Source organism: Epinephelus lanceolatus, chromosome 9 (genome assembly GCF_041903045.1).
Source record: "Epinephelus lanceolatus isolate andai-2023 chromosome 9, ASM4190304v1, whole genome shotgun sequence".
In the NCBI taxonomy this organism is placed as follows: domain Eukaryota; kingdom Metazoa; phylum Chordata; class Actinopteri; order Perciformes; family Serranidae; genus Epinephelus; species Epinephelus lanceolatus.
In genome coordinates, this window is record NC_135742.1 from 31,649,538 (window position 1) to 31,665,612 (window position 16,075).

The window sequence follows — 16,075 nt, forward strand, 5'->3', positions numbered from 1 at the left end:
AGGGCCAGACATTCACAAAAAGCTGAATCGGATTCAAATGTTTTTAATACTCCAATTAATTTCTCACGTACAAACTGACAGAATATGAGTATGTTTTACCTTAAAGGGACAGTTCACCCCCAAATTAAAAGTACATACTTTTCCTTCTCACCTTTAGTACTATTTATCAATCTAGATGGTTTTGGTGTGAGTTGCAGAGTGTTGGAGATATCTGTCATAGAGATGTCTGCCTTCTCTCCAATATAATGGAACTAGATGGCACTCGGCTTGTTGTGCTCAAAGAGCAAAAAATACATTTGAAAAACTCAACAGTGATGTCTCTTTCCAGAAATAATGAGCTGGTTACTCAAGATAATCCACAGACCTTGTTGTGAGCAGTTTCATGTAGGAACTATTTTCTTTCTACCCAACTACACCCGCCAACTGTATCACTGCGCAGAAGGAACTGAGTTTTTTCTTAAACACAATTAAAACATGATCCAGGAAATAACCAGATGCTGTTAAGTCCCTTTTAAAAAAACAATACATGTAGTACAAAAACTACGAAATGAAATCAGTGCATTTACTCTTTTACACATTATGAAATATACTAGAACTATCTTTTCCATATTTTTCCTAGGTCTGGACCCATGAAATATGAACAATAATGCCACCAGGCAGCATTTAATGTATGCCAAAGAGCTGGTTGTCCAGTTTGATGAGCTGTCGGAGGAAACCTCGATTGGGGATGACACCCCGGTTCTCTTTCACAGCACAAATAGCCTCCACGAGGGTCAGGTTCTGCTTCAGCATCAGGTAAGCCAGGACCAGGGTGGCAGAGCGGCTCACTCCTACGTGACAGTGCACCAACACTTTGCCTAAGAATCAGAGAAACATTTCATTACATCATACATTTCTGACCAGACAGCCTTTACAGTAAATTAATTTTCTACCTCCTCCTCTCACCTCCTCTGCTGAGAGCCCTGTGGATAAAGTCTGCTGCTGCCTGGAAGTTGACGCTCATGTCAAAGTCACAGGAATCACGAGCGTCTATGCCCATATAGGTGATCTGCATGGAGTCATAGATGTCTGGCTTCCCTCTGCGGTTACTGTGGGCTGCGTTCAGGATGTGAGTGACTCGATGCTTGAATAGGTCCGCTTGGTTCTCTGCGCTGTCTCTAGAAAGCACAACACTCTGTATTTACTGTCAGTGTCTTACATAATGTGGAATATACAGTTAAATATTGCAGGTGTTTTTTTGAATAACAGTTTGCATGGTAAGTAGGGGTTTCAAGGGCCAAAACAAAACATATAAATACACAAAAAAATACACAATTATACAATAAAATACTTATTTGAGTGAGATAGAATAGAATAAAAAAAATGAATAAATAAATAATTAGTTATGGTAATAGGATGCGTAAATAAATGAATGAATAAATAAATAGATTAATAATTATGTAATTTAATGCTTAATTGTCAAAATTAACATTTATCATTTTTTAAGTATACATACATATATTACATACATATACATTTGTACACAATAAATGAAATTATTAAAAGATAAATAAATGTGTGAATGAATGATTATGAAAATAAATTAGTCAATGTATAAATGAAGAAATAAATGTACAAATATGCAAATATATACTAATAAATGAATAAATAAATGAATACAGATAATTAACATTTATATAGCCTATGTAAGGTCGCATTTAATTTTTTATATATTTATTTATAGTGACAATTAAGCCTCAAAGCATATATGATATAATACTATATTTATTAAACATTAGATTATTTATTTAATTATCTATCTATCTATCTATCTATCTATCTATCTATTTATTTACTCATTTTATTTAAGCATCTAGTAAGGCAGATGGGTTTTCACATGTGTCTGACCCAGTGTTGAAATGAAACCTAAGCCCTGGTGAGTTAAACTTATCAAGAGACCTGAGACGTGCTTTCATGGCAGGGCATCAGTGGAAACTCTCACACAGCATGGCTGTAGTTTACGCATGTTCCCAAAGTGGAATGCAACTGGTGGGATCTTCAATTACTCATTCTGCATTTAAGTCTGATTATGATCAGTTCCTCTTTCACACATGTGGACTAACTCCAGGTCTGGACTTGGGCAATATTTGTAAAAATGTCTCAGTCCAACTCTACTAACACACACTGCAGTGAGTTGAGTGCAGTGCCTCAGGCTTTCAGTGGGTTCTAAAAAAGAGAAAAGTTAGTTACTTACTGGTCACCGATGTAAAGCCTTGGCCAAACTTCATCTGCATGGCTGATGATGGCTTTGCCAGTAAACAGGAGTCTTTCCAATTCAAACACTGCTAAGCCAGGTGAACTCAGGTCAATTTCGACTTTCCGAGGAGGTGGTTTATCATTCCAGGACGCGGGAAGTTTGGATGTGTAGGACATTGCTTTTTCTGCAGGGTTCTCTGAGGTGACGCAGCAGTTTACCTAAGTTATGATGCAACTTCTAGTCCTCTAAAAGTAGACGGTACAAGAGTCAAACCAAAAAAAAGTAGCTGCAGCTTGTAGCCACTTAGGTTTTTCAAAATAAATTTCCAAAAAAGCCGTCCGGAACCACTGCGTTAACAGGGCAGAACGAATGGCACAGGTGATAGTGGTCTCAGGCTTCTTCGCCTCAGATATACCCACCGCAGGGTGTCCTAAGGTTTGTCAGGCCATTTGACCCTCGCATTAAACCCAGCCAGTGTGCCTCAAGCCCTCAGGGGCCTGTGTTATGCTTTTGCATCAAAATAGCAGTCTATTTAAAGATCCGTATGCTGCCAGGCAGATGTAGGCAGTGTGGACCCATGCAGCAGTTCCCACTAGACAAAAACATTTTCATAACATAAGGAGTGTCTATTTCTTATTTATCTGTAGCCACTATCCATATAGAGCTAAATAACTAAATTTTCTCTGTTCACTGTATTTGTTTCTGAATACAGTATAAAACAGCGAGGGGAAAAAATAAATTTCATTTGATCACTGGTTAAAAAATATACTGACATTTAATTATTTCTCTGCTATTTTCTCACTTGTAATAACTTCAGTACTTATCAGGCAAAGATTCCCCATCTTGTGTTGGAAACATGCATTACATCTGAAACTGTACAGTTGTGCTCTATCTAAACAGAAACTTAACACCACAGGAAAATGAACACATATGACAGGTGATTTTTTTTTTCATGCAAAGCTTGTGATCTTATTTTTTTATTATTCTTATTTTTTTTCTACTTATATAAAACCATCCTCTGAAATATGGCACTCTTTTTTCTAAATCAACACATCAAGAATGATTGGAAAATAAAGGACTTTCTCTACACAAGGAAATGGATTATGGTGCAAATCTGGATTTGTATCACAAGGAGCGCGACAGAAAACAGAAACAAGGTCCAATTTAAACACTTGATCCAAGTGCTGGGGACCGACATCGTCTTTAAGCACACAACATTACTGAAATTGTTAACGTACATCCTTCCCTTTAACCTTTACAGCAACTGAACACTTAATTCTGACTATACAATTCACTTGCTTAGTCATATATATATTCCAAGTGTTCAAAAAGGGATAAAAGAACATATCTTAACATCTTTTCAAGTACTTCTTAAACTTCCCTATGTCCTATGTATCTGTACTAACAGCAGTTTCTAAAGTGAAATACATGGCATTCATATGTAGGTCTGATTCTAGGTCCGCACTTAGAAAGAAATTTCATCCAAAAGATGGAATAAATGGGGACAGCAATCTTTAGGGGGTTTCACTAATCCGCTACGCTCTAGGCCCAATTATGAGCTTGGAAATGTCATGACTGTGTTTAGTGCTTGTCTGACATTACAGTGCATGCAGGGCTGGGAGCACAATTGAAAAAGGAAAGCATTGCACCTATTTTCCTGCAGAGACATGAAGAAGTAAGTGACTATGGGCAACTAAGTGTATGGCCTCTATCGGGGTGGGGGTGGGGGGGGGTCAGGACAATATCATGCAAGCGGACTGTGAGATGTAATAACAGACGGCTAATGAAGTGCATGTGTTGTTAGATGTAGGGTCGGACTAAAACCGACCCATGATCCTGAGGGACAGCATGACAATAATCTGAATCTCTATCACAGGTTTGAGACCACCGGCAGTTGCAACGTGGCACTAAATTAACTCATCGTCCTGTGACGCTGCCTCGCATTATGCTGGCAAAGGCATGACGTTAGACAAACTGAGCGAGAGTGTCAGGTTGTGTAGCCAGCACAGTCACTCACTGAGGCTGAAAGTCAGTTATGATATGTACAACCATCACTCTACACTTCTAACACCATCATATCACTTGTACCAGCATAATTAGGTCTTTAAAGGTTGATTCCATGTACCAGCAATTGCTCAGCCTTGGTCTTGGGTCTATGCCACTTGTTTCAGGCATGTTATATCACGGTGGTGGAAAAAACCCTTAAGATAACACAGCTCAGAGAGAGAGAGAGAGAGAGAAGACTAGACCCTCATTGTGTCCATGGAAGATCTGGAAGAAGGAAACAGCAAGACTTAGCGACCCACAAACCAGTAAATGAGTCCAGCTCAGAAGGCTTTCTTCTCCAGCCGGTCCAGGATTGCCTGGATCCTCTGTACGGCCTCCTTTCGGGCTTGCCGGACGTTGTCCTGTCCCTGAGTCTCCACAGAGTCCAGCTCCAGCAGCTCTTTGGTCAGCAGTTCCTCCAGACACCGATAACTCTTGTCTGTCTTTTTGCCAACAAACTCGTCGACATCTTCCTGAAGCAGCAGCACTCTGGCCATGACCTGTTGGACCTTAGCTAGGCCGGGGTTATCGCTCAGGGGGTGAGGTCCAGCTGGGCCTGGAGCTGGAGCCGGTGCTGGAGCTTGGGCCGTGGCCGAGGGTGGGGGCTCACCTTGAGAAGGATTGGGCTCTCGTCTACCGGTTTTGTTGTACATCTGAGGAGGTGAACTTATTTCAGCAGGCTTTCCATTGGGGTGATTCAGGGATTGGGCTGGCCTGGGTTTTGGTCCCACTTGCGGGGCACGTTGGTGCTGTTGGTCCTACAATAACATCAGACAGAAGATTGTAAAGATATTTGATAATTGCCAATCTCGACTCCAGATGTGGGGCTGGGCGATATATTTACTGGGGAAGTCTAGGTCAAATCTCAAAGATTGCAACAGGGCCGATCAAGGCATTTTTTAACTGATCAGGATCAGCTTTACTGAGCTGCATACAGCCCAATCCAATCCTTTGCTTTACGTCAGCTGTTACACAAGTGTAATTCCTTGCAAAGCTTTACATTGCAGGGCTATTCAACTGTCAAGCATATACATTAGATTGATTTTAATCATTTCAATGTACTTCAAGAGTGCACTGTGCAGCTGTATTATCTAGGAAAATAGAATTATTGGGTCGGGACTCTGTATCGGCAGATGTTCATCATGAAATGACCTAGATCTGGTTCTGGCGTATAAAACTGGATCCAGATATCCCTAGTATTTACACAATGAGATTTTTGATCAATAATCATCAGTACTGTGGATATAATGACTATGTGGGTTAAGGGAAAGTAATCAGGCAGCTACAGCAGTTTGTTAAGGTAAGAAAATGATATCACTTAACTGTAACGCAGCCTTTAAAACCAGAAAAGACAACATTTATGATATTACAATAACCAAATTCTAACAAGATATCTAGTCTTATATCATGACAGCGATACAATACAAGCACATCATTTGTAAATTGTATTCACTCACTCAAATGATCTATGCTTATACTGTGGTGAGACTTGACATTTTGGTTTTTGATATCTAGTTCTCCAAATCTGGTTTCATGAAGCCACATCTCTTGCGGGTTTCATGTCGTCTTCTATCATCACAAACAGACATGTTTTCTAAATATCTAAATGATAAAAGTCAGACCAAGACAAATGTGATTGTACCTTACCTAAACCTATCAGTGCAGTTTTCTTAGTTTTAAAGTGCATCACCTCCTGACATTGTAACACTTAGTGTGTTTATTTTCAGTCTCATATCAGAGTATATTTTTACTTACCTAACTTTATTAGTAATACTAAAGGGGTCATGAAGGCTACATTGAAGTACAGCATCTGTGGATTCATACCTTGGGTTGGTAAGGTGGTGGTGCACCAGTTCCAGTCCCTGGCCATGCTGGAGGATGCGGTGGACGGACATGATTTCCGTAGTGGTTTTGCGCAGGCTGCTGGCCTGGCTGCCATTGCTGCTGTGGGGGAGCATATGCACCAGAGTGCGCCCATGCATCGGCCTGGGGGTTTGGGTGGAGTTGCTGGCCCGTGGGGTATGGGGGGGTTGAAGGCATTGCATGACCACCTTCACTGTAGTGAGGGTACGCCCCAGGAGGATATCCAGGACCCTGGGAGCAGAAGTAAGACTTTGTTTCTTTAGGGTGTGAGGGTAATTTTAGTTAAAAGAAAAATAAAAACAAGCTAATTATTTTTATCACTTATAACACTCTGTATAGATTGTCAAAGTCAGAGATGACTATTGGTAATGTCACATTTGGCAAATATGATTTCAAACATTTGACTATGGTGTATGTTTAAATGAACTCACTCCTTGACAGTGTGGACCAGGATAATGATGATGTTGATGCTGATGTTGATGTTGAGAGTGTGGCTGCCCAGACGGCCCACTGCTCTGCTCTGCTGGACAGCCCTGGTTAGGGTAAGGACCTGGAGCCGGTCTCTGAGTGTCAGCACAGTAGAAAGGATTGGATGGGTGGAAACCACTTGTTGAATACTGATTCTGCGCTGGGCTGTAGACACCATGGCCATTTGGATAACCTCCAGGCATTACCTACACGGAAAGCACAAGACGAGGGATTAACTATAAGACAGTCCATTGTCTGTGTGTGAATGTATGGTGATGTAACTGTTCTGACACTGTAGCTGACTGTTAGAAAATGTGAGTGAAAGGTGAAAGCACTTAAGAGACTTAAGGATGATGAGTAGATTTACTGCTAGGGTACACCTTCGGATTTAGAGGGCTAGGTTGTGTTGCATCATGAGCTGTACCTGTGGATTGTACTGTGGCTGAACGTCTGATCCCGAGGGATAGGTGTTTGCATAGTGTCCTGTGGAATGAGACTGGGGATACCAGTAGTGTGAAGGGTAGCCGGGATACTGAGGAGCGTCCTGTGAACACAGAATATCACATAGAAGAGTGTTATTTTAAGAGAAGATCTCTGTCCTTCAGGAACTGTTTGCAATTTATAAGGTGGGAGGGGGTGGTGCAAAAAAGGGGGAGGAATGTCAACTATTTTTTTAAGCACTGGAGAGGGACTTTTCTTTTTTATTTTGGCTTAGGGAGGGGTATACAAATTTAAATGCTAGTATTTTGTATTTTTTTTACTGCACAGTTTTTCAGAAAACATGCCTTCCAAACCGGCCAGCGGGTTTGGAAGGCATGTTTTCTTTAAAAAAAAAAAAAAATCAGCAAAATCACCCCATTTATCATAGCCAAAAACTGCAGCAAAACTTAATGGTGGATTTTCACATTTCCGACAGTCCTTGGACACATCATTAGCAACTCACACTGGGTGCGAATAATGCAATTTGCAAAAGTGAATTAGATGTAAAGTCAATGTAAAGACATCATTAGACTAAAATTCCCACTGTGCAGCAAGATGGATGCAGTGCAACTGACGTGAAATACACTAATTAAGTGGCAAAAATTAAGCAAGTTGCACAATTTCATGTCATAGGCTTATTCGCAAGAGTTGAAAAATCTGAATTTCAGCAACTAATTCGTGCCACACTAGCCAATCAGCACTGAGATCCTTCAGGGCATATGACGCAGAAGATGTACCGGTGAAAGTTAATTCATTGATTCAGCTATTTTACATGCGTTGGCATGTATGAATTGAGTCAACACAAAATATTATGACATTCAAACTCACGCAAGTGAGTTGCTTTGAGTTTGACGTGTACAAAACGCTTCTATCAAAAAGCACAAGAGTGATGCTTTGATGTCAACTTTTAAATTTCAAACATCACAGGTTAAGTTTTAAAAATCTAGTTATTAATTTATGGTGGAGACAGAGTCATGCATTTTCCACCAGTCACTCAGGAAGGCTCAAGATAAAATATTTCTGGCTTTGGAGAGGGTCATAAAAAGTCACACCCCAGCTACCACCTTCCTCTCCTTTGATAAGTAAAGAACAGTCCCTAAGTACCAGCAGTACTATTTATATTCTGAGCTGTCCTGGATACAAGCTAACAGGAAACTGTCAACCAACCACATGCTGTCAACATCACCGCCTCTCCCAGACACAAACAATAACTGAGTAAACAGTGGCACTGACTCAGTTATTGCTCACTGGACCAGTTGTGAACAGAGCAGATAAATTCTGCACTGCTAACCAAAAACAGGCCACGCTGCATTTAAAGGGAATATTTCTCAAACATATACGTTTTGACACAAGTGTAGTGTTATTAGTATTTTCGTCACGTCAAGATAAACGTGACAAAGTCGGGCGACAGCTGAACAAGCAGTGTAGCTGTAATTATTACATAATGCCAGCTAGCTCCGTTAGCCGTCCAGCTAGCATGGACCCTGCTCTATCGTTACGCAAGCTAGCTGGGTAAAAATGTTTTTCTGTAAAAACTCAGGTTGTTTGTTGAAAATTTAACACACTCAAAGACAACAGACAACCCGTGGGGACTTGTCCACGCTGTGTCTACTCACTTACCATTGTGTTATTCCAGTTGCCGTGAGTATTTTCCGAGTTGCAAGCCGAGGGCCAGTCGGATTTCAGATTTGACTGCATTTGATGATGGTGCATCGGCTAAGCGCGCTCCCCGGCATCCGTCCTGTTACCTGCCATTGTAGAAGACAAATGTTTAAGAAGCCTAACGCTACTTATCTGAGCCGTCAATTGGTCCAAACTGTTAGCAACAATGTTGCCGTTTTTTCTACAGAGGTAGAGATCGCCTGATTGGAATCAGGAAATGATTGAATGACACTGATACTTCGGCAATCCAGTACTGTCTCTTTAAGGAAGGGCGCGAGTAAACGTAAAGAGGTCTCACTCCGCCACTTTTTTTTCTGCCACCGCGACGCGACCTCAGTGCATTGAAAGGCAGTGTTAAGAAGGTCACTTTTAAAATGTAATGGGTTACAGATTACTAATTACCCTGTCTAAAATGTAATGAGTGATGTAATTATTTTAATTTTTTCATCAAAGTAATGTAACTTTAACAGTTAATGTTTTTTTCATTCCTTAACTTGAATACATAAAGCTAGTCACTCTGTTATTTTACTGATTATGCGGAAGTTGCAGTGTTTGCGTGGTTTGGGTTAAAAAACAAAATTGTATTCATTAATTGTATAACGTAACGTTATCACAAGTAAAACTGTTGAATTGTTCCGGATCTGTCACTGTCTGGTAGTTATATACGATCTTTGTTGCTGCGTGTGCGTCAGTTGATTAACCAACAGGAAACACATCATCAAAATATATATTTTTAAAAAATATATTAACTAGTATTTTAACCTTCAAAAATGATCTGTTTTTGGTGTCACGTGTATTTATAGGTGTTTTCTTAAAGAAACTGTCATAAAAAGTTAGTGAACATAAATTTAATTGTATTGCAGCGCCCGAAGGGTTAAGCGTCTACAGGAAGTTTATCCCAGCCGTGTATAAAGACACTTCCTGTACTCCTCTTGAAAGAAACATATTTTGAAACATTCATGGCTTGAGATTACACAAAGATTTACGAAGCAAATTAAAATCAGCCCAAGATGAACTACGTACCAGGGACAGCAAGCCTCATTGACGACATCGACAGTAAGTGTGAGAGGAGGATCCGCTCCCTCGTACAGAGAGATGGTGTCTGCTGAGAAATCGTTTCGAGATGTGGCATCGTGTCCGACACAACTGTATCATTTGTAACCGTTTCACGTTGTAATTAAACATGCCTGTGTTGGTTGTGTCCTGCAGAGAAGCACCTGGTGCTGCTCCGAGATGGCAGAACACTTATCGGTTACCTCAGAAGCATTGATCAGTTTGGTATAACTCATTTCATTACCTTCACTTTTTCTCATCATATAGGGGCCAAAACACAAGTTAACGCATTTCAACTCATCCCACAGAAGCTTAATTCAAATATGATTACCACCATCTGGTGTTTTTATTTAGTCTATGTAAGTGTAGTGCTAGTCTGCACTTTATTTCACTAACCTGTTTCTCTTGTCCTTCCAGCCAATTTAGTTTTTCATCAGACAGTTGAGCGCATCCACGTGGGGAAAAAATTTGGAGACATTCCCAGAGGAATATTCATAGTGAGAGGAGAGAATGTGGTGCTGCTCGGAGAGATAGTAAGTGGGAATATCCTCGTTTTATTTGTGTCTGTGTGTGTGTGTGTGTGTGTGTGTGTGTGTGTGTGTGTTAGACTGATAGAGGAAGCTGAAATGATGCAACCTGGGATTCAACATCAGTGGATGGTGTGTAGTTCCTACCAATGATATTAATTTGGCATAAATTGGTCAGAATCATAAAATTCTCGCATTCGATTAAAATTATAGTAATGAGTCTTGGAGTGGAGGTTCACATAACTATGTGGCCAAAGGTCCAGTGTGAAGGTTTTAGTGGCATCCAGCAGTGAGGTTGCAGCACTGAAACTTCTCCTGTGTGCCAAGTGTGTATGGGAACTATGATGGCTGATGCAAAAATGCCCCTATGTTGAGCCAGCATTTAATTTGTCCATTCTGGGCTACTGTAGAAACAACATGGTGGACTCTGTGGGAGAGGACCCGCTCTGTGTGTAGATATAGACCAAGGGTGCGTTGCGAGTCGCATACTTTTTCGCTTTACTTTTAGTAGGTACTGTGGCAGCCCTTTAAAGGGATAGTGCACCCAAAAATGAAAATTCAGCCATTATCTACTCACCCATATGCCGATGGCTCAGGTGAAGTTTTAGAGTCCTCACATCACTTGCGGAGATCCCAGGGGAGAGGGGGTAGCAACACAACTCCACCTAATGAAGGCTTATGGCGCCCCAGATTCAAACGTCCAAAAACACATAATTGAAAGCACAAAATATCTCCATACTGCTCGTCCGTAGTGATCCAAGTGTCCTGAAGCCCCGACATAAAAAGTTGTTTGGAAAAACGTCGTTTGAACTCTGTTTTTAGCCTCATTGTAGCCTGTAGCTCTAACTGCCTCTCTGTGCACCGCGCTCACGTGTGTGCGCTTGCGCGAGACCGTGAGACATGGGCACTGCCTTCATGCGTGTTCACGTGCTTTCACTGGTTTCACTGGAGATATTTTGTGGTTTCAATTATGTGTTTTTGGACGTTTGAATCTGGGGCGCCGCAAGCCTCCATTAGGTGGGATTTGTGTTGCTACCCCCTCTCCCCTCGGATCTCCGCTAGTGATGTGAGGACTCTAAAATTCACCTGAGCCTCCCTCGGCATATGGGTGAGTAGATAATGGCTGAATTTTCATTTTTGGGTGCACTGTCCCTTTAAAAGATCTGTGCTGTTGCATGCAGTATGCATACACAATTGGCATATACTACTGTTTCATAACATTACGCCCTGAACTTTGACCCTCTTGCTTTTATATCTGTTACCTTGGAGATAAAACAAACGGCACTTACTGAGTTTTCCAGAGACGGACATCAACTTGCTGTTGTTACTTTGCAATGTATGTAGTTTAACTTTAAAGTTATCACTGCACAGATTGTAGATTTTAACATATGATATATGTGACAGTGAAATTCCATCTACAGTCCTCTGTCCCTGTTATTGTCAGAGTTAAGTCCTGTTGTTGATTGTGATATTTCTGATTATTTTGTTCACTTAAGAAAATCAATATTCCTATTATTACTATTCGACTGGTCATCAGTTACTTGAATACTCTGTCATTGCGACTTCTGACAGCTGTCAATCAGCTGTCAAGCCGTCATCTGTTTGCGGCTCAGACGATGTGACGTATTGTCAGCTGTGCAGTGGATTATGGGTCAAAATAGGCCGAGAAGCATGCTGGCTTGCATACTGCAAAATCGCACCAGAGGTAGTACAACATCCTGGTACTTTTGGCATACTGCATTTGACATACTATGTATTGGGACATACTAAATCTTCTTTTGGCATACTAAATGGTATGGTAGTATTGAAATTCACAGCAAATCATAGTGACGGTGAACTAACCGCAGTAGTAACTTCCAGGTAGAAAACTGGCAATTATTTTGAGTTACGGAGATATTTGAAATTGGCAAATTGGTTTATTTCTGTCAAAATTTTAGCTGTAACTGTAACGTTTAAAGATCTACAGTTAAACACCTTGGTCTGACCTGTCTGACTTTTCTTTTGTACTTATGGTATTTAATCTACTGTGTTGCTTTGCTAGTGTCTTTAATAAACCAAATAAACCAAATCTACCAGCACGGAAGCTAAACAATGTGCAGCTGTGGATGGGGCCAAAGTAAAACGTATTTCAGCCACCTAAAAAAAATCAATATCAGTTTAAGTGTTCACTATATTTGGAATATTTTCACAGCTTTACCTTACACAATAGCTGATGGAGGTAGTGGTAGACCAACAACTCCCTTGTTCTGTGAAGTAAAATGACTGAATGAATGGCTTTTAGAAAACGGCTTCAGCTTCCCGTCAAAAAAGGGCTGTCTGACAGCAAGGTAAAGCAGTGAAATTATTCTAGATAAAGTGTAGAGGGTTTTTTTGTTTTGTTTTTTTCTGAAGGTGGCTAAAAGCTAACCAATGAGGCAGTGTTTGCTCAGTGATGTTTCATTTTATGCACATGACGCAGGGTTTTCTACCCCTAAGTTGTTGCAAATAAAACATTGTGAGTCGGTCCATAAACGGCTCATGTTAAGGTAACCAAAGCAGCGTTTTTCTAATCTTTTTTGCCAATAGATGCCCCTAAACCCTACACACTGGACCTGTAAAGTAACATGTTATTGTTTCTAAATTTTTATTGTTTATTCTACATACTTATTTTTAATACTGTCAGGCTGTATGGAAACAGATGAACACAATGTGTATGAACCCAGCTTGTTTACCCAAGCTGATGTCTATATTTTTATTTTTCTGGGTAGTAAGTCACTAGGCTACAAACTAAGTAAACACAACAGCTAGACTGCTTTCCAATAAATCTTCTAATTTGGTGTGACACTGCTAGTTCTGTAATCAAGGATACAGAAGTTGTGTTGGTACATGGAAGATAGGATGGTGTGTTTTACGCAGCCTTCTACATGTGCAAACAAAATAAAACAGTCTAAGATGTGTGAAACCTACAGAACAATGTAACTCCTGCTTAGCCACTTAAACAGGCTTTTATTCTGAACATTAAATGAGAGTTAAAGTAACTAAAACCATCTATAATATTTGATTTTTGTATCTCTAATTTGTGTTAACATGTGCAGTGACACCTAAAACACATTGCAGCACATTACAGTTACAGTATAGGACCCTCTAAGCCTTCACACACCACAACCCAGACTCTGTATCTTCCTCTATAAATATGCTTCATGCATTCAGTCACAAATCTGCATTTTGACAGCAGTGAAGCTGCTACAGCTGCAGAGTATGTACACTATGTCGACCACAGCAGTTCACGTTGTCAATGAAGAACACACACATAGAAATGATGGGACCCTTAGGGCATGATGATGCAATTGCCAAACGTTTTCATTTTTAGCAGACACAAGACATCAATACACTGTTATCAAGCTCAGTGCTCGGGGAGATGTTAACATCTTTTTATGGACGGTGAGGTTTGTGGTAGCCTGATAATTATACTGAGTTGCTATTTCAGTTTCATTTCATTATTCATTCATTACTCATTATTTATTTATTTCTGTTTTTAATTGCTGGAAAAAAAAGAAATGGGGGGGGGGGGGGGGGGGTCTGCACCGAGGCTGAGTTTGTGGTTGAGAAGTTATACTGGTGCTGTTTCAGATGTGATTTGATATTGGATGATGACTTTTGGCCAACAGTGGCAATTCAGTATCAGCAGGAATATATTTACATACTGAATGTGAGCGGTTCTTGTGCTAAGCTTTAATCTGAAGCTGTCATGGGAGGTAAGAGTGAACAGTGTGCTGATATACATAATGTGTGATTAGTTTGCTGAAAGCCCCATGACAGATGAAATGTCCCTATCTCTGCAGGATGTGGACAAACCCTGTGACACAGTCCTGCAGCAGGTCTCCATCGAAGAGATTCTGGAGGAGCAGCGGTTGCAGCAGCAAGCCAAACAGGAGACGGAGAAAGTCAAAATGCAGGCCCTGAAGGACCGAGGCCTTTCCATCCCAAAAGCTGACAACTTAGACGAATACTAACATTGATTCCACGAGCCTCTTTCTCAGTTTATATCGGACTGATAAGTTTTATGTTGCATTTGATTTTGAGAGAGCATGAGTGTGTGTTTTTTTTAATGAGTACAAGGCTGCATCATGTTGGGCCTGTACACTGCAGTGTACTGTATGGATTTCATTTGAATTATGTGGAGGAAAAAATGTGATATCTGCTCTCTGATCTACAGATCCTCAAAGCAAAACTAAAGATCATCATGTGTTTATGTAAAATCACTCTGTTGGCAATTTAGCAATTATTTTACAACAGCAGCACTTTCTATTTTGTCAGTGATATGTTGAGCCTGTTTATTTGGAGATACTGTGCTATTGACAAAAAACTACATGCTATGCTCCATTAAAGAGTTTAGTTTTTCATTATGGAAGGCGTGCTTGTGTCATCACATCTTCTGACCACGTTGCCCAGTCTTTCTGTTTTATTATGATGCATTATTAGGTCATTAAAGGCTGAAATATTTGGGGGTAGTTGCCCTTCTGCTCCAGTGTGATGGCGCCAAAATGCCACCAAACGCTGCAATGTTACATCAAACGTGAGGCTCGTGCATGTGTTACGCCTATCCAAGAGGAAAGGGCATAATTAATTTGAGTAATTCAGTGCAGGCAGGCGGCACATCAGTGCATCAGACTGTGTCCTGTTTATAAAGATAAGAGCGCGTCCGGAGAAATCGATCCTATCTGACTTAATCAGTCAGTGACAGTCGTTTGGACGGATACAGTGAGTTGATATAAAACAGGCACCCTGTGACAGCCTCATTGCGCCCTGTACACTGGGTGCTGCAGCAGGCAGGGTGGCGGTATGTCTGTGAACTCTTAAACGAGTTATCATAGTACCACGTGACTTTGCCTTCCGCCGAGATTCAATGTATGTTGAGTTTTTTTTACACTGAACACTGTAAAGCTGCCTGCATGCGGGGGGGGGGGGGGGGGGGGGACTTACACAAAGATGTCAAACTATGTATAGTTACAACAGTAAGAGTTCCGGGCAACCTTCAAAATAAAAGCTTCATAAAATGCACTCCAGTAGGAGCCACAGGATCATATATCACAATCAGCTTTATAGGCCAAGTGTGTGCACACACACATGGACTTTGACTCTCATTGTACATATAGACGTGACATGAATGAGGAGGGCAAAAGTTGAACAGTGGTTAAACATGCTAGGGACCACACAAAGATGGGTCTGTGTTTTTTTCAGCCATGCCACTGGCTAGTCCAGGTCTTACACAGGGATTAAGTTTTGTCACAACAGTTTCTAGCAGCTGTCATATTTACAATATTAACTATATTGCTGTTATACTAAGTTGCATACACACACTTTTGGAATCTCAGATGCCACCAACATGGAAGACATGACGTTCCTGACCTGAGTGAATATGACCCAGACAAAACAGTGTAGTAGAAATAAAAGCCTTTTGCTACTTGGATCCATTTAGTTTGTAATCATGGGTCGTGGGTATCATCAGGCATCATCATCATCATCGGGCACTAAATGCTGCCTATGCAGCGTATCCATAACCTTATTACAACCTATCATTTCTCTTATGTCGTTCATCATGTAGAAATTGCACCACCAGAGGGCGTCTTTACATTTTATACACCACTATATTCACCACTACAGTTATTTTACCCTTCTTTTTTATTTGACATCATTTTATTTTCGGCACAACTTGCAGGTATACATCACAAATAATTGTTGTCAATATTAGAGCACATGT

General features: G+C 40.6%; 3 protein-coding genes across 3 annotated transcripts; 1 reads left to right on the forward strand and 2 right to left on the reverse strand.

Moving 5' to 3' along the window:
- Window positions 1-27: 27 nt before the first annotated feature.
- On the reverse strand, window positions 28-2,861 carry LOC117253013 (dual specificity protein phosphatase 26-like). Its single transcript, XM_033620333.2, has 3 exons — window positions 2,234-2,861; window positions 946-1,157; window positions 28-857 (listed from the first exon to the last, which is right to left on the reverse strand). The coding sequence occupies exons 1-3, from the start codon at window positions 2,410-2,412 to the stop codon at window positions 664-666; spliced, it is 585 nt and encodes a 194-aa protein (XP_033476224.1). The 5' UTR covers window positions 2,413-2,861; the 3' UTR covers window positions 28-663.
- A 131-nt stretch (window positions 2,862-2,992) lies between these two features.
- Window positions 2,993-9,001, reverse strand: bag4 (BCL2 associated athanogene 4). Its single transcript, XM_033620118.2, has 5 exons — window positions 8,714-9,001; window positions 7,038-7,157; window positions 6,577-6,819; window positions 6,107-6,376; window positions 2,993-5,040 (listed from the first exon to the last, which is right to left on the reverse strand). The coding sequence occupies exons 1-5, from the start codon at window positions 8,804-8,806 to the stop codon at window positions 4,564-4,566; spliced, it is 1,203 nt and encodes a 400-aa protein (XP_033476009.1). The 5' UTR covers window positions 8,807-9,001; the 3' UTR covers window positions 2,993-4,563.
- A 631-nt stretch (window positions 9,002-9,632) lies between these two features.
- On the forward strand, window positions 9,633-14,720 carry lsm1 (LSM1, U6 small nuclear RNA associated). The gene is made up of 4 exons (XM_033620119.2): window positions 9,633-9,811; window positions 9,965-10,033; window positions 10,226-10,341; window positions 14,157-14,720. Exons 1-4 carry the CDS (start codon window positions 9,766-9,768, stop codon window positions 14,325-14,327), a joined length of 402 nt encoding a protein of 133 aa, XP_033476010.1. The 5' UTR covers window positions 9,633-9,765; the 3' UTR covers window positions 14,328-14,720.
- The last annotated feature ends 1,355 nt before the right edge of the window (window positions 14,721-16,075 follow it).